The sequence below is a fragment of the Sorex araneus genome, chromosome 8 (genome assembly GCF_027595985.1).
Source record: "Sorex araneus isolate mSorAra2 chromosome 8, mSorAra2.pri, whole genome shotgun sequence".
Classification (NCBI taxonomy): domain Eukaryota; kingdom Metazoa; phylum Chordata; class Mammalia; order Eulipotyphla; family Soricidae; genus Sorex; species Sorex araneus.
The window spans coordinates 66,083,090-66,107,373 of NC_073309.1; the positions used below are offsets into that span (position 1 = coordinate 66,083,090).

General features: G+C 38.3%; 1 protein-coding gene across 1 annotated transcript in view; it reads left to right on the forward strand.

The window, feature by feature from the left end:
• The window catches only part of PLPPR5 (phospholipid phosphatase related 5), a 322,528-nt gene that overhangs the window by 226,533 nt on the left and 71,711 nt on the right, over positions 1–24,284 (forward strand). Inside the window, exons 5-6 of the mRNA XM_055146503.1 lie at positions 4,424–4,556; positions 15,275–15,525. Coding sequence (XP_055002478.1) covers positions 4,424–4,556; positions 15,275–15,525 — 384 coding nt within the window. The remainder of the gene's footprint in view (positions 1–4,423; positions 4,557–15,274; positions 15,526–24,284) is intronic.

Here is a 24,284-nt window from a genome sequence, read left to right on the forward strand (position 1 = left end):
AGAAATAGGGAATAGTGTCGGTCTTCCCAAGAACTGAGTGTAAGTTATAACCAGGTAAATGGCAGAAGCAGACTTATATACCTTGTGCTGTATTGAAGATGAGAGGTATGGGGAATGGAATATATTCATACATTCAATAAGAATTCTTGGGTATCTCTTATATCCTAGTGTGCCAGTCTCTGTGGTGTGAGATGGTATCTCATGGTTGTTTTGATCTGCATCTCCCTGATGATTAGTGATAAGTATTTTTTCATGTGCCTTTTGGCCATTCGGATTTCTTCTTTGAGAAAGTTTCTGTTCATTTCTCTGCCTCATTTTCTGATGGGGTTGAATGTTTTCTTCTTGTAGACTTCAACCAGTGCCTTGTATATCCTTGATATCAACCCGTTATCCAATGGGTATTGGGTGAATATCCTTTCCCATTCTGTATATTGTCTTTACATTTTGGTCACTATATATTTTGAGGTGCAGAAGTTTCCTAGTTTAAGATATTCATATTTGTTTCTCTTTGTTTCCACTTGCTTGGTCAGTGGACTGTCATCTTTGAAGAATCCTTTAGCTTCAATATCCTGGAGGGTTTTGTCGACTTTATCTTCAATGTATCACTGTGTCACTGTCAGCCCGTTGTTCATCGATTTGCTTGAGGGCACCAGTAATGTCTCCATTGTGAGACTTGTTGTTACTGTTTTTGGTGTATCAAATATGCCAGGGGTAGCTTGCCAGGCTCCTACCCACTGTGATATCGCTTCTGGTCTGATATTGATGTCTTTAATCCATTTTGATCTCACTTTTGTACATGGTGTTAATAGAGTTCTGAGTCCATTTTTTTGTATGTAGCTGTCCAGTTTTGCCAGCACCATTTGTTGAAGAGGCTTTCCTTGCTCCACTTCACACTTCTTGCTCCCTTATCAAAGAATAGATGATCATATATTTGAGGGTGTATGTAAGGATATTCAACTCTATTCCATTGGTCTGCAGCTCTACCTTTGTACCAGTACCATGCTGTTTTAATTATTATCGCTTTGTAGTAGAGTTTGAGGTTAGGGAAGGTGATGCCTCCCATCTTCTTTTCCCAAGAATTTCTTTAGCTCTTCATGGGTATTTGTTTTTCCATATGAATTTCAGGAGTGCTTGATCTATTTCCTTGAAGAATGTCATGGGTATCCTTATAGGGATCGCATTGAATCTGTATAGTGCATTGGGGAGTATTGCCATTTTGACAATGTCAATTCTCCCAATCCATGAGCAAAGGATATGTTTCCATTTCCCCGTGTCCTCTTTTATTTTGTGAAGTAGCGTTTTGTAGTTTTCTTTGTACAGGTCCTTTATCTCCTTAGTTTAGCTGATTCCAAGGTACTTGATTTTCTGAGCCATGATTGTGAACAGGATTGATTTTTTTCATGTCGCTTCCCTCTCTTTCATTATTTGCATATAGGAATTTTGGGTATTGATTTTATAGCCTGGGGCTTTACTATATAAGTCGATAGTTTCTAGAAGTTTCTTGGTAGAGGCTTTAGGGTTCTCTAAATACAGTACCATATCATGCACTCATTTGAGGAATATAAATTAATAGAATGGGAGACTTCACTTGAGAAAAGTAGAGATGAGTACCAGGAGGATTGCTCCATGGCTTGGAACCCGTTCTCACGTGCTGGGGGAAAAGGCAGCTCAGATAGAGAAGGGACCATCAAATAAAGGGTGCTAAGAGGGCCCACTCAGTTGGGAGATGCAAGCTGAAAGTAGACTATAGACCGGACATGATGGTAACTAAATACATATATTGCAAACTGCAACACTCAAAAGGTGAGAAAGAGCAAAAGAGAATGCCCTGCCACAGATCGGGGTGGGGTGAGGGGAGGGATACTGGGATCATTGGTTGGGTGGTGGATAATGGGCACGGGTGGAGGGATGGGTACTCGATCATTGTATGAGTGAAACTTAGGCACGGAAGTTTGTAAGTCTGTAACTGTACCTCACAGTGACTCATTTAAAAATAAAATTAAATTAATTAAAAAATTAAAAATATATTTAAAAAAAGAAACAACTAAGATTTCTGGATAATTTGGAAGGCTAAAAGTTCTATTCTTTCCTTATTCCTTCCAGTATCACCAGATTGGCAAAGCTAGAGTCCTTACATTTAGTTTAATGCAGCGTATTCTGGTTTGTTGAACCTGACTTTCTCTGATGGAGAGACAGAGTAATAATGGAGGAAAGGAGAAAGAAACATAACATTTAAGAGATCCCTCTTGATCTGTTGCTTATTGTGGTTAAAACTTGTCAAACACCTTGTTTTCTGGATCAGGGAGCTTAATCTCCTTCTCTACCTCCCACTTGTTATTATTTTGAATATCTTGTAATCATCAATCTGCTATTGAAATCAACAAAATTTGTAAAGAATTTTGCCAGAAATCAAGGACCCCCAATTTTATTACTCTCTGGCATGTATTTTAACTTTGACAAGATGACAAGATGCCAAGACGCACTCAAAAACGGTAACAGCAAGCAACAAATCCTAACAATAGGAGATCAGAGGATGTGCTATTACCTCCACTTGCTTTTTATTTCAGTTTGTTTCTGGCATTGTTCATGGTGTTCAACATGATCAAAGCAAGCTCTGAGGCTATGTCAAATATTTTTGCTTATCTTCAGTCTGTCTTGATGGGAAGCACATTATTTAGCTTTTCCAACTTTTAATTTTTTCATCTGTAAGATGGAAACACCTGTTTCAATATCTTGCTGGGTAATTTTGAGGACTATGTATGAAAACCACTAGAAAGGGTGTAAACATCAATGAAGGATAGTCAGGCCCTTGAATAAATTAGCAGAGTTGAGCATAAAATCTCAATAAGGAGACATATCTGAGTTCCTTTTGGGCAACTGATATGTATCAAACCCCAGTTTCTTCCCTGGGCCTGCCCCTTAGCTTTAGGCAATTTCCTGGAGTTCCATATCTTGGTTTCTTCACTTGTAATATGTCTCATAGTGTTCCTGTTTTTTGATGTTTCTCAAATTAATTTTTATTAAAGTGACAGTGCATCATAACATTATGTTTCACAAAGATTAAAATGACATATTTTGGGCTGGAGCCATAGCACAGCGAGTAGGGCATTTACCTTGCACGCGGCCAACCCAAGTTCGATTCCCAGCATCCCATATAGTCCCCCGAGCACTGCCAAGAGTAATTCCTGAGTGCATGACCCAGGAGTTAACCCCTGTGCAACACCGGGTGTGACCCAAAAAATAAAACAAAATTACATATTTAAGGGGGATGGGTCAGAGAGAGGTGGGTGAGAGGGAGACAAATACACTGGTGATGTGTGTGGGTCAGGATAATGTCCATGAGAAATCATTATTTATATTATTGTAAGCAAAAATAAAATTTAATTATATATTTTACTTATTCATGATTAGGAGTTTTAATTGGGCTTGAGCAATAGCACAGCAGGTAGGGAGTTCGCCTGGCATGTGTCCCGCCCGGGTTCGATTCCGCCGCCCCCTCAGAGAGCCCGGCAAGCTACCGAGAGTATCTCTCCCCCACGGCAGAGCCTGTTAAGCTCCCCGTGGCATATTCGATATGCCAAAAACAGTAACAACAAGTCTCACAATGAGACGTTACTGGTACCTGCTTGAGCAAATCGATGAGCATGAATGGGATGACAGTGACAGTGACAGTGAGGTTTTAATTACTTAGAAGAAAAAATTAAAATTTTGTTAAAGAATAACCTTGAGCCCAAGCACACACAAGTTTCTATTTTGCTTTTTATAAAGTATTCATGTAGTTTTAAATTAGTACACGTTTATCAGGTTTTTAAAAAAATATTTGCACAGGTAATTTGGTTTTTTTGGCTTTGGGGGCCACGCCCAGCAATGCTTAGGGTTTACTCCTGATTCTGCACTCAGGAATTACTCTTGGTGGTGCTTGGGGGAACATATGGAATACCAGGGATCAAACTCTGATTGGCTGTGTACAAGGCAAATGCGCCCTACCCACTGTATGATCGATCGTTCCAGCCCTTGCACAGAGAATTGTTCTAACTTATGACAGTCAAATTTAAACAAGAATAAATTACATTTAAACTAAAACACATAAATTAGACAACAAAAATGTGAGTGCATTCTTAAAGCAGTGAACTTTTTTTACATTTCATTTATTTTATGGGCTATTTTTAAAAATAAAAAAATTCTTATCCATTTACATTCAGAATTTTTGTGTTAATACCCCATTTCATTGAGAGAAATGTAGTTTATATGCCAAGAAATAAGATATAATATAGAATTCTAGTTAAGCAAATATAATTAACTGTTCTATTAATATCATTGACATTCTCAAAGGAACTTTTTTTGCATTTAAAATCTAATACATATATTTTGCATGTATGCTGATAAAATTCTAATATCCTTCAACCTTTGATTTCTTTGCTAGATAATAGTTGGAGAAACTGCTGTCTTTTGCCTACAACTAGCCACGAGGGATTTTGAAAACCAGGAAAAAACTATTTTAACTGGAGATTGCTGCTATATAAACCCACTGGTGCGGAGAACTGTACGATTTCTTGGTAAGTTCCATTTCATTGAATTCTTTTTATTGTAGCTGAGATGATGTTTATATATATGCTAGCCTTTAAAATGACTGTTTTAGCTGCATGTGTGTATTAGTTATAGTTTTTGCAATGTTTTCCTTTGCTTTTAAAAATGTTAAATATTATTTTTTGAACACAAAACTGTGTATAATCTTCATATTGCTTTAAGGAAAAACATGATGTAATACTTGGATATTTACATTTTTTAAGAAAGTAAAAATCGGGGTCTGGGACTGGAATGATAGCACAGTGGGTAGGGCGTTTGCTTTGCACACTGCCGACCCGGGTTCTATTTCCAGCATCCAGCATGGTCCCCCGAGCACCGCCAGGAGTTATTCCTGAGTTCAGAGCCAGGAGTTAACCCCTGTGCATTGCCAGATGTGACCCAAAAATTAAAAAAAAAATTGGGGTCAGAGAGGTAATGCAGTATGTAAGGCTCTTGTCTTGTATGCACCCAACCTGGGTTCTATCCCTGACACTGCATATGGTACCCCAAATCCTATCAGAAGTTTTCCCTGAGTGCAGAGTCAGGAGAAGTTCTGAGCACTGCCAGTGTGGCTAAAAATATCAACAAAAAGAACAAAAAAGTTTTAAAAATTATCCGAGAAAGATAATTTATTCTCATTATTTACTTTGTTTGAAACATTTCAAAACAATGCTTAACAAAAAATATTAATCTAGGCAGCTTATTTAATATCACGAAGGACATGAAAAATAGCTTGGTAAATAAAAGTATTTCCTGTACTCCTGATGAGTTGTTTCTTATGTAAACAAATCATATTGGTGATTATTAGGGAGAGCAAGATTCATGGATTTAACTTTCAATCTCAAGTTCTAGAACCTGTAAACAGCGAGAAGTTAATGAAAATTAAGTCAATCTAACAAATACTTTAAGGCACAAATTTTTTAGCTGATACCAAAACAGCAAATTATCCTTTTGTCATTTAACAGAATTTTAAGTGTATATCTGTATATACTCAGTAACATCATTGATTTTTACATTTTATCTTGGGTACCATTCTAGGCCTCCATCACAGTCCCAGCCTCTCTCTGCCATGGTCCCAGAGCTCCCCAACACACCTCCTCCCCACACACACCCATACTAATCTTCCTTCTCGCTTTCTGTTGCCTATTTAGAGCATTTGTTACTTGCTATTCTCCCACTATGTGTCCTAATACATCATATAAGAGAGTATTCTGTGTCTGTCCTCTCCTTTGAAGAACTCCACTCAGCATGATACTCTCCAACTCCATCCATGTAGCAGCAAATTGTATAATTCCATCTGTTTAACTTTTGAAATATTTTATGAATTTTTTTTTTTACTATTCTTTAAGGGACAAAGAGACAAGTAGGGTACAGTTAAAAAAAGTCTTTTTCTAAGTGGATTCAGTAAGACACTTTCAGGTATTCTCTTCAGTGATGAGTCTTATCTTAATTCTGAAACGCCAAGATATAGTCAGCCCCTACAACTCCCCAAAATGCGGCAAATTCCCTTTTGATTTTGTGCCAACAAAAGAAATCCACATTGGATTTTTAGTCCATATAGTTTTCCCCAAATCCAAATTGCTCAAGTCCATACTATTTACCCAAAAGGCTGAACCAGTCAATGTTCTCACAAGCATGAACAAGGATCCCTTTTCCCCCACATCCACGTAGACACTACCTGTTTCCATCCTTTGTGATGTGTTCCAGGCTCAGTGTGACATGATACCACATTGTGGTTTTTATTTGCATTTCTCTGTTGAGTGGGATTCAAATGAGGAGTTGCTGCATTTTTGGTAGCTGTAGGCGTTGAATATATCTGGGAGTCTCAGAATAATGATAAGACTCATAAGTGAAGATAATACCTGGAAGTACCTTAGCATCTTCATTTAGAAAAAGATTGATGAGTTAATGAGAAGAACATTTTTTCATATACCTTTTGGGCATTTGTATTTCTTTTGTGAAAGTATCTGCTTATCTTTTCCCCCTATTTTTTTTCAAACAGCAAAACAGCTCTTTATATAAATAATATCCCTGAATGTCAATGGACTAAACTCTCCCATCAAAAATTACAGAGTTGCAGGATGGATCAGGAAACAAAATCCATCTATTTTCTGTTTACAGGAAACACGTCTAAAATCACAGTATAAACACAGATTCAGTGTGAAAGGATGGGACAAAATTATAAAAGCCAAGGGGAAACAAAAAAATGCTGACATAACCATACTAATATCAGACCAAATTGCATTGTATCTAAAAAATGTAATTAGAAATGTAGATGGGGATCAACAATACTTATTGATCAAGGGAAGAATAGAACAAGAAGTACTACTCAAATCGGCATACACTCACCAGGGAAGGAAGGAAGGAAAGAAGGAAGGAAGAAAGGAAGGAAGGAAGGAAGGAAGGAAGGAAGGAAGGAAGGAAGGAAGGAAGGAAGGAAGGAAGGAAGGAAGGAAGGAAGAAGGAAGAAAGGGTGAAAGGAAGGGAGGGAAGGGAAAATAGCATGTGATCTATCTAACATGACAGGAGAGACATATGCTTCTTGGCTGCCTGATCCATCCAAACTTTTTTTTTTACTTTATTTATTTTTTCTAATTAATAGTTTATTTTTAATTAGTGAGTCAACGTGAGGGTACAGTTACAGATTTATACATTTTTGTGCTCATGTTTCTCCCTTACAAAGTTTGATAACCCATCCCTTCACCAGTGCCCATTCTCCACCACCAGTAAACCCAACATCCCTCCCCCCCTCCCCAGTCCCGTCTCCCCCCACCCCACACTGCCACTATTGCAGGGTATTCCCTTTTGTTCTCTCTCTCTGATTAGGTGTTGTGGTTTGCAATAAAGGTGTTGAGTGGCCATTGTGTTGTCTCTAGTCTATATTCGGCCCGCATCATCTTTCCCCCACATGACCAACAACCACATTTTACTTGGTGTTCCCTTCTCTGAGTTGCCCAGAGTGAGAGAACAGCCTCCAAACCATGGTGACAACCTCCTGGTACTTATTTCTACTATTCTTGGGTGTTAGTCTTATAGTCTATTATTCTGTATTCCACAGATGAGTGCAATCTTTCTATGTCTGTCTCTCTCTTTCTGACTCATTTCACTTAGCATGATACTTTCCATGTTGATCCACTTATATGCAAACGTCATGACCTCATTTTTTCTAACAGCTGCATAGTATTCCATTGTATAGATGTACCAGAGTTTCTTCAACCAGTCATCTGTTCTAGGGCACTCGGGTTTTTTCCAGATTCTGGCTATTGTAAACAGTGCTGCGATGAACATATATGTGCAGATATCATTTCGACTATACTTTTTTGCTTCTCTGGGATATATTCCCAGCAGTGGTATTGCTGGGTCAAATGGGAGCTCAACCTCTAGTTTTTTGAGAATCGTCCATATTGTTTTCCAAAAGGGCTGACATTCCCACCAGCAGTGTAGAAGGGTCCCTTTCTCCCCGCATCCTCTCCAACAGCGGTTGCTTTTGTTCTTTCAGATGTGTGCTAGCCTCTGTGGTGTGAGGTGGTATCTCATGGTTGTTTTGATCTGCATATCTCTGATGATTAGTGATGTAGAGTACTTTTTCATGTGTCTTTTGGCCATTCGTATCTCTTCCTTGGTAAAGTTTCTGTTCATTTCTTCGCCCCATTTTTTGATGGGGTTGGATGTTTTCTTCTTGTAGAGTTCAACCAGTGCTTTATATACCCTTGATATCAACCCCTTATCTGATGGGTATTGTGTAAATATCCTTTCCCATTCTGTAGATAGTCTTTGTATTCTGGTCGCTGTATCTTTTGCGGTGCAGAAGCTTTTTAGTTTAATGTAGTCCCATTTGTTGATCTCTGTTTTTACTAGATTGCTTAGTTCCGTGTCATCTTTGAAGATACCTTTATCTTCAATATCCTGGAGGGTTTTGCCTACCTTGTCTTCAATGTACCTTATGGTTTGTGGTCGAATGTTGAGGTCTTTAATCCATTTTGATCTGACTTTTGTGCATGGTGTCAGGTCGAGTTCTAAGCCCATTTTTTTGCATGTAGTTTTCCAGTTGTGCCAGCACCATTTGTTAAAGAGACTTTCCTTGCTCCACTTCACATCTCTTGCACCTTTATCAAAGATTAGATGATCATACATTTGAGGTTGTGTGTGGGGATATTCCACCCTGTTCTATTGGTCTGCAGTTCTGCTTTTGTTCCAGTACCATGCTGTTTTAATTGTTACCGCTTTGTAGTAGAGTTTAAGGTTGGGGAGGGTGATGCCTCCCATCATCTTTTTTCCCAAGAATTGTTTTAGCTATCCGTGGGCGTTTATAGTTCCATATAAATTTCAGGATTGCTTGCTCCGTTTCTTTGAAGAATGCCATGGGTATCCCTATAGGGATTGCATTAAATCTGTATAATGCTTTTGGGAGTATTGCCATTTTGACAATGTTTATTCTCCCTATCCATGAGCATGGGATATTTTTCCATTTCCTCATGTCCTCTTTTATTTCATGAAGTAGCGTTTTATAGTTTTCTTTGTAGAGGTCCTTTACTTCTTTAGTTAAGCTGATTCCAAGGTATTTGATTTTCTGGGGCACAATTGTGAATGGGATTGCTCTTTTCATGTCCCTTTCCTCTGTCTCATTGTTTGCATATAGGAAGGCCATGGATTTTTGGGTATTGACTTTATAGCCTGCGACTTTACTGTATAGGTCAATTGTTTCTAAGAGTTTCTTACTAGAGCTTTTAGGTTTCTCTAGGTATAGTATCATATCGTCTGCGAATAGTGAGAGCTTGATTTCTTCCTTTCCAATCTGAATCCCCTTAATATCTTTTTCTTGCCTGATGGCTATTGCTAATACTTCCAGTACTATATTAAAGAGAAGTGGTGAGAGTGGACATCCTTGTCTTGTCCCCGATCTTAGAGGAAAAGCCCTTAGTTTTTCTCCATTGATGATAATGCTTGCCATAGGTTCATGGTAGATGGCTTTGACTATCTTGAGAAAAGTTCCTCCAAAACCCATTTTGGTGAGAGTTTTTATCATGAATGGGTGCTGGATCTTGTCAAATGTTTTTTCTGCATCTATGGATATGATCATATGGTTTTTATCTTTACTTTTGTTGATGTGATGGATTATGTTGATTGATTTCCGAATGTTAAACCAACCTTGCATCCCTCGGATGAATCCCACTTGGTCATGGTGTATGATCTTTTTGATGAGTTGTTGGATTCTATTTGCTAGTATTTTGTTGAGAATCTTCGCATCGGTATTCATCAAGGATATTAGTCTATAATTTTCTTTGTTAGTAGTTTCTTTGTTTGATTTGGTATTAGGGAGATATGTGCCTCATAGAAACTGTTCGGAAGGGTTCCTGTCTTTTCGATTTCCTGGAAAAGCTTGAGGAGAACTGGCAACAAGTCTTCTTTGAATGTTTGGAAGAATTCGCCAGTGAATCCGTCTGAACCTGGGCTTTTGTTTTGGGGGAGACTTTTGATTACCGTTTCGATTTCCTTGATATTTATCGGCCTATTGAGGTATTTCACGTCTTCTTGGCTCAGTCTTGGGAGATTGTAGGAGTCAAGGAATTCATCCATTTCTTTTAGGTTCTCTTGTTTCGTGGCATGCAGACTTTCAAAGTAGTCTCTGATGATCCTTTGAATCTCCTTGGTTTCTGTTGTGATGTCCCCCTTTTCATTTCTGATTCGGTTTATTAGGGTTTTCTCTCTTTCTTTCTTTGTGAGTCTTGCTAGCGGTTTATCAATCTTATTTATTTTCTCGAAGAACGAGCTCTTTGTTTCATTGATCTTATGGATTGTTTTTCGGGTTTCCATATCGTTAATTTCTGCTCTAAGTTTTATTATTTCTTTCCTTCAATCTGGTTTGGGTTCCTTTTGCTGGTCCTCTTCTAAGATCTTGAGCTGCGAAGTCAAACTATCTATATAGGCCCTTTCTTCCTTTCTGAGGACGGCTTGCAGAGCTATAAATTTTCCCCTTAACACAGCGTTAGCTGCGTTTCATAGGTTCTGGTAGCTTGTGTCTTCATTCTCATTTGTTTCGAGGTATCTCTTGATTTCTTTCTTGATTTCCTCCGTGACCCACTCATTGTTCAATAATGAGTTTTTTAATTTCCAAGTGTTTGATTTGGTTCTCCGCATCTGTGCATGATTAACTTCCATCTTCAGTGCATCATGGTCTGAAAAGATAGTTGATACAATTTCTATCTTCCCAATTCTATTAAGGTATAACTTGTGGCCCAGAACATGGTCTATTTTGGAAAATGTTCCGTGTGCGCTGGAAAAGAATGTGTATTCTTTCTTTTTGGGGTGTATAGCCCTGTATAGGTCTACTAGCCCTGTCTCCTCCATTTCTTCCTTCAGGGCCATTGTTTCCTTGCTGAGTGTTCTTGTCGATCTATCCAGAGGTGATAAGGCAGTGTTGAAATCTCCAACTACTATCGTGGTGCTAGTTATGTCCTCCTTAAATTCTGTTAGGAGTTCTTTTAAGTATTTAGCTGGTCGTTCATTAGGTGCGTATACATTTAGGAGTGTGATTTCTTCCTGTTGTACATATCCCTTGATGAATATAAAATGACCTTTGCTGTCCCTTCTGATCTTTTTCAGCCTGAAATCAATGCTATCGGATACTAGTATGGCCACCCCCGCTTTTTTTTTGAGGGGGCTGTTTGCTTGCAGGATTGTTTTCCATCCTTTGATTTTTTAGTCTGTGTTTGTTCTGGCTATTCAGATGTGTTTCTTGTAGGCAGCAGAAAGTTGGGTTTAGTTTCCGAATCCATTTTGCCACTCTGTGCCTCTTGATTGGTGCATTTAGCCCGTTAACATTAAGAGAAATTATTGTCATTGGATTTTGTGCCATTTTTCTGTAGGGTTTGTTGTTCTTATAGGTCTTTTTCCTTGTCTTATAGTAGCCCTTTGAGTCCTTCTTTTAAATTTGGTCTTGAGTCTATGAAGTTCCTGACTGTTGCTTGTCCATGAAATAGTGTATGGTTCCTTCAAGTTTAACTGAGAGTTTAGCCGGGTAGAGTATTCTTGGTGAGGCATTCATTTCATTAAGTTTTTTCACTATATCCCACCATTGTCTTCGGGCTCGGAGGGTTTCTTCTGATAGGTCTGCTGTGAATCTAAGGGGTGCTCCTTTGTATATGATCTCCTTCTTTGATCTTGCTGCTTGCAGTACTGTGTCTCTATCCACGGCATCCATCATTCTGACTATGATATGCCTTGTTTTCCCCCTATTTTTAATGGTTATTTTTTCTTGTAAAGTTCTACCAGTGCTTTATATATCTTGAATATCAGCTATTTATTAGATGAGTTGTGAGTAAATACTTTCTCCCAGTCTGGTTTGTCTCATCGTTCTGGTCAGTGTTTCCTTTGCATTGCGGAAACTCCTTAGTTTGATGCAGTCCCATTTGTTTATATTTCCTCCATTTGCTTGGCCAAAGGCATTGAATCATTGAGGATACCTCTCTCTATAAATTATAAAATATCACTAGCCTAGAAAAATGTCGTCAGGCCATTGAATATCTCTGAAGATGAAATGTACAGATGAATAAAACCACTTCTTTATTCTAATCAAGTTATATATCAGTAAAGCCTTTAATTATACTGTTAGAAGGTTAACTTTTAAATAAAACTTAAATTTTTATGGGGGCTTGGGCCTTATCAGCAGTTCTCAAAACTTACTCCTGGCTCTCCACTCACCATATGGGGTGCCAGGGTTGAACCTGAGTCAACCATGTGCAGACAAGCATTCTAACTGATGTATTGCACCCTAACTGCTGTACTATCTCACCGGCTCCTGCAGACTATGTTCTTAAGTAATTTCTTCTTGTATCAGTCACTTACTAACAAAATAAGCTAATAATAATAATAATAATAAAAATAATAATAATAATAATAGAACTAAAAGTATTTGACACTGACCAAATATTATTAAGCTGATTATACTTAGTTAGGTGAAATGTTTTTCAGTAGCTGTACCTATACTTCTAAAATATACAAGGGACAAAGTTGTGTGATATTAAGTTTTCACATGTTTCTTACATAATTTTATAATGTATTTTAAAATTCTTGATTTAATTCTTTTGTGATAGTTAGGATGCTTCTAGTTTGGTGTACTAGAATGGGGTTCTTCTTAGGAAGGCATTGTCACTCCATAGGACATTGCTCTTCACAAGGGCTTTATTCTGGAGGTCCCAGAGTTGAGCCACTTACCTCATTAAGCCTCTTTGTAGTCACACACAATATTTCCCTTAGATCTGTTGCACTGACACTTTAATTCCAACACACCTTTGTGAACTTTGACAAGTATCAAGAGATCTCTCTTGAGATGTACTTTCCTACTTTAGTGCACACATGCTACCTGCATCTCCTCCCTTGAAATATGTACTTTTGTACTTTTAACACCGTTTCCCAGTTCTGGGGAAATAAATGGCCGGTCTATCCCTGCTTGGGATGGATGCTGCTTTCTCCATTCTAGTGAAGTCCCTGTTCTCTCTTGGGCATTTATCTGAATCTACCTCTCATCTTCTCTCATTTCCCCTATAGTCTTGTTTTTTATTATTATTATTATTTTGAATAGTTCCTTTCCAGATCATTGTTTCCAGATCATTCTCTCAGAACTATACAGGAAAGCTTATAAGTCAGATAAAAAAATGATTTGGTTAAATAAAAGGACTAGATCTTAGCCAAAATTTCAAAGGCAGGGGCTGGAGTGATAGCACAGCAGTTAGGGCTTTTGCCTTGTACGCGGCCGACCTGGGTTCGATTCCCAGCATCCCATATGGTCCCGCCAGGAGTGATTCCTGAGTGCAAAGCCAGGAGTAATCCCTGAGCATCGCCGGGTGTGACCCAAAAAGCAAAAAAAGAAAAAAAAAAGATTTCAAGGGCATTGAGAGGGGGGCGGGCCACTTCAGTTCCTATGCTAGCTCATGAGGTTGGGCAGAGAGAATGTGCAAATATAGCATGCTGTTGAGCCCAGTTCTCTTTCATTTCTCTTCCTCTCTCAAGTTTCTACTTTTGCTAACATTTAGTTCTATGACTCATGTGATATTGGAAGATGGAACTTTTTTGTTTCCTTTTAAAGTTTTCAGATAAAAATGCAGCTAATTAAACTTTGTTTCATTGCCTTGAATTCTGCAGTTTGGAATTTTGGTGTGTGCAAGGTTTGTGGCACAAACTCTAGCTAATCTTAAATATATTTTGAAAATTAAATGGTTTGCACACATCGAGTGCTGGAAAATGATTTGATCCTTTCCAGCTTTCCTGGTGATTTCCTACACAACACCCCACAGTTATAGTAAGGCTTAGGAAACAAATAATTCCCCATTATATGACTAATAAGAGAAGCATTTAATTATTATCAGAGAATTTTATGACATATTAATGAACCAGCCATTTGGGAAGCAATGTTTTAGTATAATTTTAAAGTTTTCCAGTGGATTGTTCCCCCAAATTTTGAAATAATGGATTTCTTTACACGAATATCATGTGTAAAAGGGTTATATATGTATATTTAGTTGGAAATGAGGCCAGATAATTTGTCCTAACTCTGCTAAGTAGGAAAAGTAATTTTATATTAATAATCAATAACCCTAAATTTAAAAAATGCCTTTAGTATTTAAGGGCTGGAGCGATAGCACAGCGGTAGGGCGTTTGCCTTTCACGCGGCTGACCTGTGTTCGATTTCTCTGCCCCTCTCGGAGAGCCCAGCAAGCTACCGAGAGTATCGTGCCTGCACGGCAGAGCCTAGCAAGGTACCCATGATGTACTGGATATGCCAAAAACAGTAACAATAAAGTCTAACAATGAGAGACATTACTGGTGCCTGCTCGAACAAATTGATGAGCAACGGGATGACAGTGACAGTGACAGTATTTAAGTATATCAGAAAGTTCCTTAGAAAGACAAAGGTATAGAAACATCTATGTTTATAGATATAAAAATATAAAAATATATTTATATTTTATATAAATATAAAAAACTTAATGTTCAAGTTTATCAAGCTCATGCATTTTGGTGGTATGAATATAATTAAAATTATAATTTTGATTGCTTTACTATTTATTAAATTACCCACAAACCTAAGCAATTAAATCCACAAAAGATAAGGTGGGACTAATATATGAACTGTAATAAGACTGTTAAAAATGTGTTTCTGAAGGCAGCTTGAAGATTAGCTTGAAAACATTCCACTTTAATTAAGGTTTCCACAATATTATGGAAAATGAAAACTGATGGCATTGATTTTAACTGCTAATTGGCACCTCCAGCAGAGTTATTATTAATCTGAATGGTCTTGAGAAGCATAATCAAAGGGATACAACTATTAGTAAGATAAAAATATTTTGAAAAATGGATAAAAATGAAGATTTATGGTTGAGTAGAGATGAGAGATTGAAAGCACTCACTATTAAAAAAAGAAAAGGAAACACTCATTATTAAAAAAATTGCATTTCACAAGCACAGTTTTGAATATATATTTTTTCTTTTAATCTTTTGTCACTCAAACCTGATGTGTGTAAAAAATATAACTAGTGGTAGAATAAAATAGGTTGACTGTCTTAACATGATACCGTATGAGAAAACAAAGGAGAGAAATCAAATGGAAGAACACATAAATGTTTTCTGTGTGTACCTCCCAGTTGGCTTATTTAAAAGGAAATGCAAAGTAAATTCAAAAGTTAAAATGGTTTCTTTTTTTCCTCAGGAATTTATACATTTGGACTATTCGCTACTGATATCTTTGTAAATGCTGGACAAGTGGTTACAGGAAATCTGGCTCCACATTTTCTTGCCCTGTGTAAACCTAACTACACAGCACTTGGATGTCAGCAGTATACCCAGTTCATCAGTGGGGAAGAGGCCTGCACGGGCAATCCTGACCTCATCATGAGAGCAAGGAAAACATTCCCATCCAAAGAAGCGGCCCTCAGTGTGTATGCAGCGATGTATCTGACAGTAAGTACCAGTGATCGACCAGCTTTGCTCTGTGTTTCTGTTCATTCTCCCAAGTTTCTTCCTGCCTTAATAGAGATCCTATTAACAGCTTTTTGTAGGTCATTTAATTTACTTTTAATAATAGTTCTTGGTACTGTGAAGTCAGTTAACTCTCATGAGCCCAAACAAGGCCACTTCATCACCTATTACACTCTGGTTTTTTCTGTTGGTGATGTACTTATAAAGGTGTACTTATGAATCTGGAGGAATTGGTTATCACAATATAACAAGAAGTTTTTAAAGATTTTTCTCATAGAACTAACCCCTAAAATCTAAGTTATTTAAGTTATAATTCCTGTATAAAAAATTAAGTTATAATTCCTGTAATTTAAAGCATTTGCCATCATCCAAGTGGTAAGAACCCCAGTGCACCTATTTGGGATGTAAAACTGGAAGCGGCAATCGTGACTGGATATAGTACTGTCTGTAAGAGTGTAAAGATTGGGCAGAACTCTTGGCCCCAGTGAGTGTTATAAGACTATCCCTCTATTACCAGAATCTATTGCCCAGCTCTCAAGTTAGAACCTCAGGTGTGCTCTGCAGGTCTTTCTATAAATTCAAAGAAGCTGGAGAGACAGTATAGTGGGTAGGGCACTTTCCTTGCATGTGACTTTTCTTACAACTCTAATTTGATCCCTGGCATCACATGTAGTCCCCTCAAACATCACCAGGAGTGATCCCTGAGCACAGAGCCAGAAGGAAACTGTGAGTCCTACCAGGTATGCCCCTCAAACAAAACAAAAGCAAAAACAGAAGTTGAGAGATGATGAATGCCTTTTGACTTCTGTCTAATGATGTCGATACCTAATTTCTTCTGATTTAGCTCACTGACCCAAGATCTCACCAGACACAGAACTGATCTGAAACAATATTTGATCATTTCAACTAACTTGAAAAAAATTAGTTCTCATTCACCCTCAAAGAATTATTGATCATGGAAATATTTATAACTTTCCTAAGACAGTCATTTCAGGTTAGCCCTAACAGCAAAGAAAATATGCATGAGAGCCTGTAGCCTTGTGTCATACTCTAAATGAGAATGGAAGTGAAAATTACTAATTAAAGGGACAGTGTAAGAGGGGAAAATCAACATTGTATATAGTATTGCTATAATGATAGGATAATTTTGGGAACTATAGGCCTGTGGATTTTAACATTTTAAGAAGTTCCTTTGTTTTGTTTTATTTATTTATTTATTTAATGTAGGAGAACTACTATTTATTCAGCCATTGATTAAGCAGATTGAATTTGGCATGAACTCCACATTAATTTTTTTTTAATTTTTATTGAATCACCATGTGGAAAGTTACAAAGTTCTCAGGCTTATGGCTCAGTTATACAATATTCAAACACCCATCCCTTCACCAGTGCCCATATTCCACCACCAAAAACCCCAGTATAGCCCCCGCCCCCGCCCCCCCACCCCAACTATATAACTGATGAATTTGACTTCATTTTCTCTTTACCTTGATTACGTTCCATATTTTAACACAAAACTCACTATAAATTTTTAAAAGATTTTTTAATTTTATAGGTTAGTTCACAATGTTTGATTACCTTCAATATTCAAACACCAATACCATCACCATTACACCTTCCCACCACCAAATTCGGAATGTTCCATCCCTATCCCCAATCCTTGTTCAAGAACACAACCGAAATAGTGTATTTCGTATGCCTATTATAAAGAACTGCTCAACATGCTGAACATGTTCATATAGGAAACAGTGTGAAGATTGTTCTATTTTGGCAGGAGCCATTAAGACATCACTAACATATTGTTAAAGTTTGGGTGATATGAACTTTGGTATATATCTGAAAATATGTATATATGCATATATATATATATATTTCCCTCTATGATTTGTTGCTTACCATCTGAACCCCATCAAATGTGCTATGGTAATTATGGAGAATGGGTAGGGAGTGTTTTATGATGTGTCATGTGGCTGCAAAAGCAGCCGAGTGGTCCAGGAAAATGTTTACTCATATGTGAAGCTCAGCCTGATCGCATAGGGAGTGGCCTTGAACATGGCGGCAGTTGTATTGTGGGGGTTTTGGCTGCTGGGGCTGAGTCCCTTGGGGCGGGGAGGGCTTTCCCCCCACCCTAGGGTGCCCTATGTGAAACAGCCTGGTGCGCAGTCCAGTGGCATGGTTATATGGGGGCATCGTGTTATGCTCCCTTTCGGGAGAAGCAGCCATGTGATCTGGACTGGCTGATGACAAGATTATCTGGGCGTGACCCCTTGGTCACTGGAGAATGGGGGAAGCGAGCAGAGGATCTCCGCTTCTGGTCCTTTTGAGTCCAGAGTCCAAGGTCACAAAGTTCGCATTACCTGGCTTCCGTAGGACTTCACTCATGCGTGAAGCTCGGCCTGAGCAGGTGGGGAGTGGCCTTGAGCACGGCAGTGATTGAGTTGTGGAGGGTTTTGGCTGCCGGAGCTGGGTCATTTGGTGTAAGGAATACACCCGCTCCAGGATGTGTGCGCACGGGCTCTCCCAGTGGCTCTCTCTCACCTCCCGAGTTCGGTGCTCTCGAGCCACTGTGTATGGACAGGATCCGGACTGCTGTAGGCCAGGGGCAGGCAAAGGAAGAACAAAGACCAGGCTGGTTGCTGATTAGTTACCGTTTATTCAATCTCTCGTCTCTTCCATCTCACACATTCTTCCTTCCTTGCCCCTCGTTCCTCAATCCCGCTCATCCCTCTGCACCTTGTCTCTCAGCCTGGGCTCTCCCTCTCCTCTCTCGATTCTGACTCCCACTGTGTCTCTCTCCTCCCCTATTTATCTCTCTCCACCTTGCCCTCGGGGCCCAAGCTCCACCCAGTCTGGAAGCAAAAACAACATAAGAAGCCCTTCCTGATGGCCCTCAGGCAAAATACCTCTTAAGGTGTTTTTCTCCTTTAGTTATTTTTGTATGACACAGTAAGAGATACATCGAGGCTTGTAGGGCAGCTCTCCTGGGAACGTCTTGCCACAGACTCAGACTACAGTGCTCAGGCCAGATTAATCATTCCTAACCCCAGCAGGGTCCAAGTCTAGTTATTAATTTTTGAATCATGACAGCATCTGTCCATGACCAAGCTGTTAACTTATAGTTAAGCATTAGGCACTTTGGCCAGGCCCATCTTGTTGCCAGATATTGCATAGCTCACCGCTTGCCCTGCGTCCATCTAGCCCCTTGTAGGGACCCTGCTTTTGGGGGTGCTAGGAAGTAAGGGCAGCTGAGGCTTAGGTCTAGAGAACAGATGCCCAGGAGGAAAATATCATTTAGAGTCAAATGACTCCCACATAACAAAAGCATAGCATTTACTGCTGTCTTCCTGTGCCCATACAAAAGGACATTGCTCAGAATAAACTATGCAAAGGACTTAAGGAGAAGAGAGAAACAATACTTACAAGACAACAGAGCACAAAGAAAGAAGTTACAAATAAACACAGAGGAAAGGGAGCACTGTGATGGGAACAACCCAATAAACCTAAACTACCTGAGGCTATGTTTTCCTACAACTTTGGGCAGGGAGAGCTCTCACCCGTCCCCTTCTGGGGTGCCCCGTGTAAAACAGCCTGGTATGGAGTCCAGTGGCGTGGTTATGGGGGCCTCATGTTATGCTCCCTTTTAGGAGAAACAGCCTTGTGATCGGGACGATGGCCAATCTCCACATTACTTTTTTAAAAAAATCTATTCTGAATGTAAATTTTATTTTATTATTTTGTTATTACTCCCCCCCCCCTTTTTTTGATTCATCGTGAGATACAGTTACAAAGCTTTCATGTTTGGGCTTCAGTCATACAATCATCAAACACCCATCCCTTCACCAGTGCACATCTTCCACCACCAAAATCCCTAGTATTGCTGCCCTCCCACCCCTGTTCCAGCCCTTCCCCTTCCTGTGTTGAGTTTATATAGCTGAGCTGAAGGTGGGTTGTGGGTGTGTCTCCCACATACCTAACTTTTGGTCATTTAATTTTTTGGTAAACTTGGTCCCAAGTTGTTGGGGTCCAGCCAAAGGCACAGCGGCAATTTGGGGGTATCAGGAAGCCTGAAGGCACCATCAGGCTGCTAATGTACTCGCCCTGCAGGTACAGGCTGACCTGATGGCGGCATCATACCCCATTCTTTGCATTATTTTAGGGAGCCTTCCAAGCAGTGCCTAGGAGCCTGGTAGCCACTCCTGTTGATAGTTCCCCAACCATTCCAGTAGTTCAGTGCTAGGACCTGATAATGCAAGGCTGCTGCATCAGGCCCTGTAGTATCGGGGACCACCAGGACCACATAGAGGTGCTTGGGGGCCTTCAGAACTGCAACTGAGGATGCCCAGAAGACTATGTGGTATTGAACCTAGATTGACACATTTCAGGCATATGTGCTCTAATCCCTGTACTATCACCCTGATCCCCATTAAAAAAAAAAATTTGAACCAAGATAACTTCCTGAGCTTGGAAAGTTGTTATGGATATAATCCCTCAAACCTCACCAGGAGTAATCCTTGAGCACAGAGCCAGAAGTAAATTGTGAGTTCTGCCAGGTGTGGCCCTCAAACAAAAACAAACAAAAAAAAGTGGCCCTACTTTCTTTAGTTCTTCCGCTTTGCATTTTACTCCGCGTACTAAAGTCCCTCTGTACCTGAGATGAATCTGCTTTTCTGTACACCCTAGTGCTACAGTGCTAAACTGCTTTACCTCATGAGCCACCTTGCCTAAAATCTGAAATATTTGACTTTAGTATGAAGATGTAAAACTTGAAGGTATCAGAAACTTATTTTCACTTATTGTCATCATATCTATGATATTTATATATATATATTTGTATCTGGTAGGGATTACAAGTGTGTCTACATATATAATCAAGCCAGTGTCTTGAGATAAATTCCAAGAGTATTTTCTTGGATTCCAAATACCTTTGCATGATTTTCTTTGTACTACTACGTGGTAGATTTTTGCTTTGGTAAAAGTAGTAGGCATAGGCTCTGCTTGTGGTGATGAGTATACTTCTTGCAGTGTTTCCCAAAGTAGGTGATAGCATCTTCCCTGGGAGACTATAGGATTCTCGAGGAATGTGTCATAGTCTTCGGTGCAATTGGGAGTGGGGGGAACAATTTGTGTTTGTTTATTTAAGCAAGGCAGGTTTCTAAGGAGTTGCTGAGTAATTTTATTTTTTTAGAAAAGGGACAATAGGCAAAATGAGTTTGAGAACTTCTGTATTTCTCCAATGAAATACTGTCTTTCTATTCTGAGTGTTTTCAAAGGCATAAGCAGACATTATCTTTTTCTGTACCGGAAGAACACTGGCATTTTTTAAAAAATCCCTGCTCCACTGGCAATAGTTTTAGTCACTTTTTTACTTGGTTTGTTCTAGCAACTTACCTACCGGAACTTATTTTAGTGTTATTTAGTATATTCTGATTTATGAGTCATACTTTGCTAGTCCTGAATAAAGACTTGGAGGTGTTCCTAGTAGTAACAATAATTATCATCATTATCATTCTCAAAAACATTTATTGCATATTTACAGTGTGTCACACTGTAAGTGCTTATGCAACATTAAAATATATTTATTACGTATAATATAGCACAGCAGGTAGGGCGTTTGCCTTGCACGTGGCTGACTCAGGTTTGATTCCTCTGTCCCTCTCAGAGAGCTTGGCAAGCTACCAAGAGTATCCCGCCTGCACAGCAGAGCCTGACAAGCTACCCGTGGTGTATTTGATATGCCAAAAACAGTAACAAGTCTCACAATGGAGACATTACTGGTGTCCGCTCAAGCAAATTGATGAACAATGGAATGACAGTGACAGTAACAGAATATATTATACATATATATAGAAAACAATGCATTCATTATTCTGTTTTACTAAAGTTTTATAACTCTCCCTCAAAATACCATTATTGTGCCTGTTTTTCAATTGAGAACACTCAGGAAAGGAAACAAGTTGAACATGTCTCTAAAAGTTACACTTTTCCTGGCTACAATAATTACAAATGCTTCTGAGACAGAATTATTGAACCATTATTAACCCTAACATGTCTGTCTGCTAAATTGCTTCCTGTGAATCTCAGAGTAATATCGACAAGGTTAATGCCAAATGTTCAGATTAGAGAAAAAGAATTCAATAACATCCATAAACACACATCAGTCCAGACTAAAAATCAGGACCCCTGCTTTTAATTACATTGAAGAGTACCTCTGTCTTTTTAACAATAGATTCTGTTCTCTGCTAACTGCTTTTCTCTTTTCTCCTTTTCCCTTTGTGTGTGTGAGAGAGTGGGTGGCTGCTATGGCAACTCTGAATATAACTCCTGCTGCAAATGTGGGCATTATAGTCAGGTTTTGCTGTTATATTTGAACTATATACAAATATATTTCTCTCCAGCTTCACTAGAGACACCTTGAAAAAACTTTTAATAGAACTGTTGGGGTGTCTCAAACTAATATAGTTTCATGAAACACTTGCCAGAATTTTGATGAGTAGGTAAAAATGGAGAAACAGCCATATATTCATTATTCTCTGTGAATATAGTCCTGTTGCTGTTTTTAGGTAGAGATAAATTTGTATCATGTAATGTAGGTTTTATAAACACATGTGGGCACATGAATAATAATAAATGAGCCCTACCATCAAGTACTTGAATAAGAATTAAAGAATATTTTTCTCATTCTTCTCCTTGTTGACTAGCAAATAAAATTATTTACTAATTATTTACTTAGTTATTGTTTAAAATTTATTTATTCCCTTAGCATATGACTCTAATTAAGCCTTTGGGGTTAATTTAATCATAAAGTTATTCTCTTTTGCTTTACCAAGAACTTTCAGAGAAAATTAAAAAAGAGAACAACTATTTCTATTTTTGCAAATGTTGCTCATTTTCCAGGAAGAAATTCTGATGGTATTTAACCCTTCGATATTAAATTTATAATTAAGTGTTAAACTGCAATTGATTAATAGTTAGCTTTATCTTTAGCTTTTTAGGATAATTTTTAAGCTTAACTTATATGTAAATTTAAATTATCTATCTGTATATAATAGGGAAAGATTTTTTCCACTTAAAGTCAAATGAACTTCAAACTTGACAGTGTTTAGTGACTTTCTAGTTAACCCCATCAATCACTGAAACAGAAAGATATAAAGGTCTTTTTAGTTCACTTCCAATTGTGACCTTAGATCTTCTGAAAATGGTTTTAGAATAATGGCCAGCTACATTGGTTTGCCTGCTTCTCTTACCAGTTCTTGTATAACAAACTTCTCTCCATCTGAAAACATAAGTGGTCTCCTAGCCTCACGAGCTGTGACTGGTCTGTAGTATTTCTTGTGTTCATTCCTTGCTTCTCTCAAAGTTTCCATTCCGCTGACCAGTGGGCGGGTACTGCACTGTGCTACAGCACGGAAAGTTGGGCTTTTCTCATTCTCAATAGCACCTCTGCCGTTTCTACTCCCTGAGAGCATCTTCAAGCAACCTTCAAAGCTGTCAACACATTCTTTTTTGGTCCAGTTTGATAAAATGAGTAGAAAAATAGACTCTATACAAAAGTTGGAGACTATCTAAAAGTAATATTAATACACTAATATAAGAAGAATTTTCATTCATTAAACAATTTCCTGACTTTTCCTTTAGATTATTAGTAACTTCCAAAAAATACCATTTCCCTCTTCCTAGTCATTGGTGGCCAGTCATTCACCTAATCCTGCTTTTACTTCTTAAATAGTATCTTTCTTTAAGAGCTCCTAGGGTTACTATGAGTTACTGTTCACAGGCAGTGAAGACAAGGGATAAATAGACACAACCCATGGGGATCTATTGTCTTTCCATTTGTCACTGTCTACCTAATCTTACAAGGAGGTATACCTTTATTCTAGGCTACCACAATTCGAAAAATGCATGCCACTTTACTTGGAGTAGTCAATTTCATGACACTGGTCAGGAATTGAGTCCAGAAGGCAGGAGTGCTGAGATCTGGCTCTGAATAGATTGCTGTCCCTCTAAAAGCCTTCATAATCATTTTGCTGAACTATTAAGTTCCTGTGCTGTGGATTTCAAATACCAGATTTGTGCCTACTCAATGACTGATCAAAAAGTATTTATTGAGCACCCCCTCATCATAGGACCATTATGCTACTGTGGTTAATAATGCTGAATCCACTGTTAACAAAGATTGATATTTCTCTTCTCTGTCTTCAGCCAAATGTCATTAACCAGGTTGGGGGAATGTACAAAAAATCTCTAAAGTGTCCATTTGACTTCATTGTTTTCCCTTCATTGATCCCTTTATGATTTATTTATGTGTCTTTTTCCTATACTCCATGAACACTGTAATTCTCAATTTTCTCTCTAACATCTTAATTCATTCTCATCCTAACTTCAGTCAAGGTATTAAACAGTAATTCTTAATAATAGGCATATAATGATCCTTCTTCAAGATTGCATAATATTATAACTAAGATATTTGGGATGATAATAATAATAATCATGGATACAGTATTTTATCTGAATTTCCTATGATTACTGTAAATGGCACTTAATTTTTGTATTCTAAATTGACATGTGAATGTCTTTATAATATTGTCTGGCTGTCCAGTCACATTGTATAAATCTCTGTTTTTCAGAAATACCAAGCAACATGACATCACCAATGTTGACAAATGATTTAACATAGCTCCAGTTTAAAGCAAAGAACATAACATTTTAGCTAATGCATGTGGGCTTATATGGGTAAATAATTA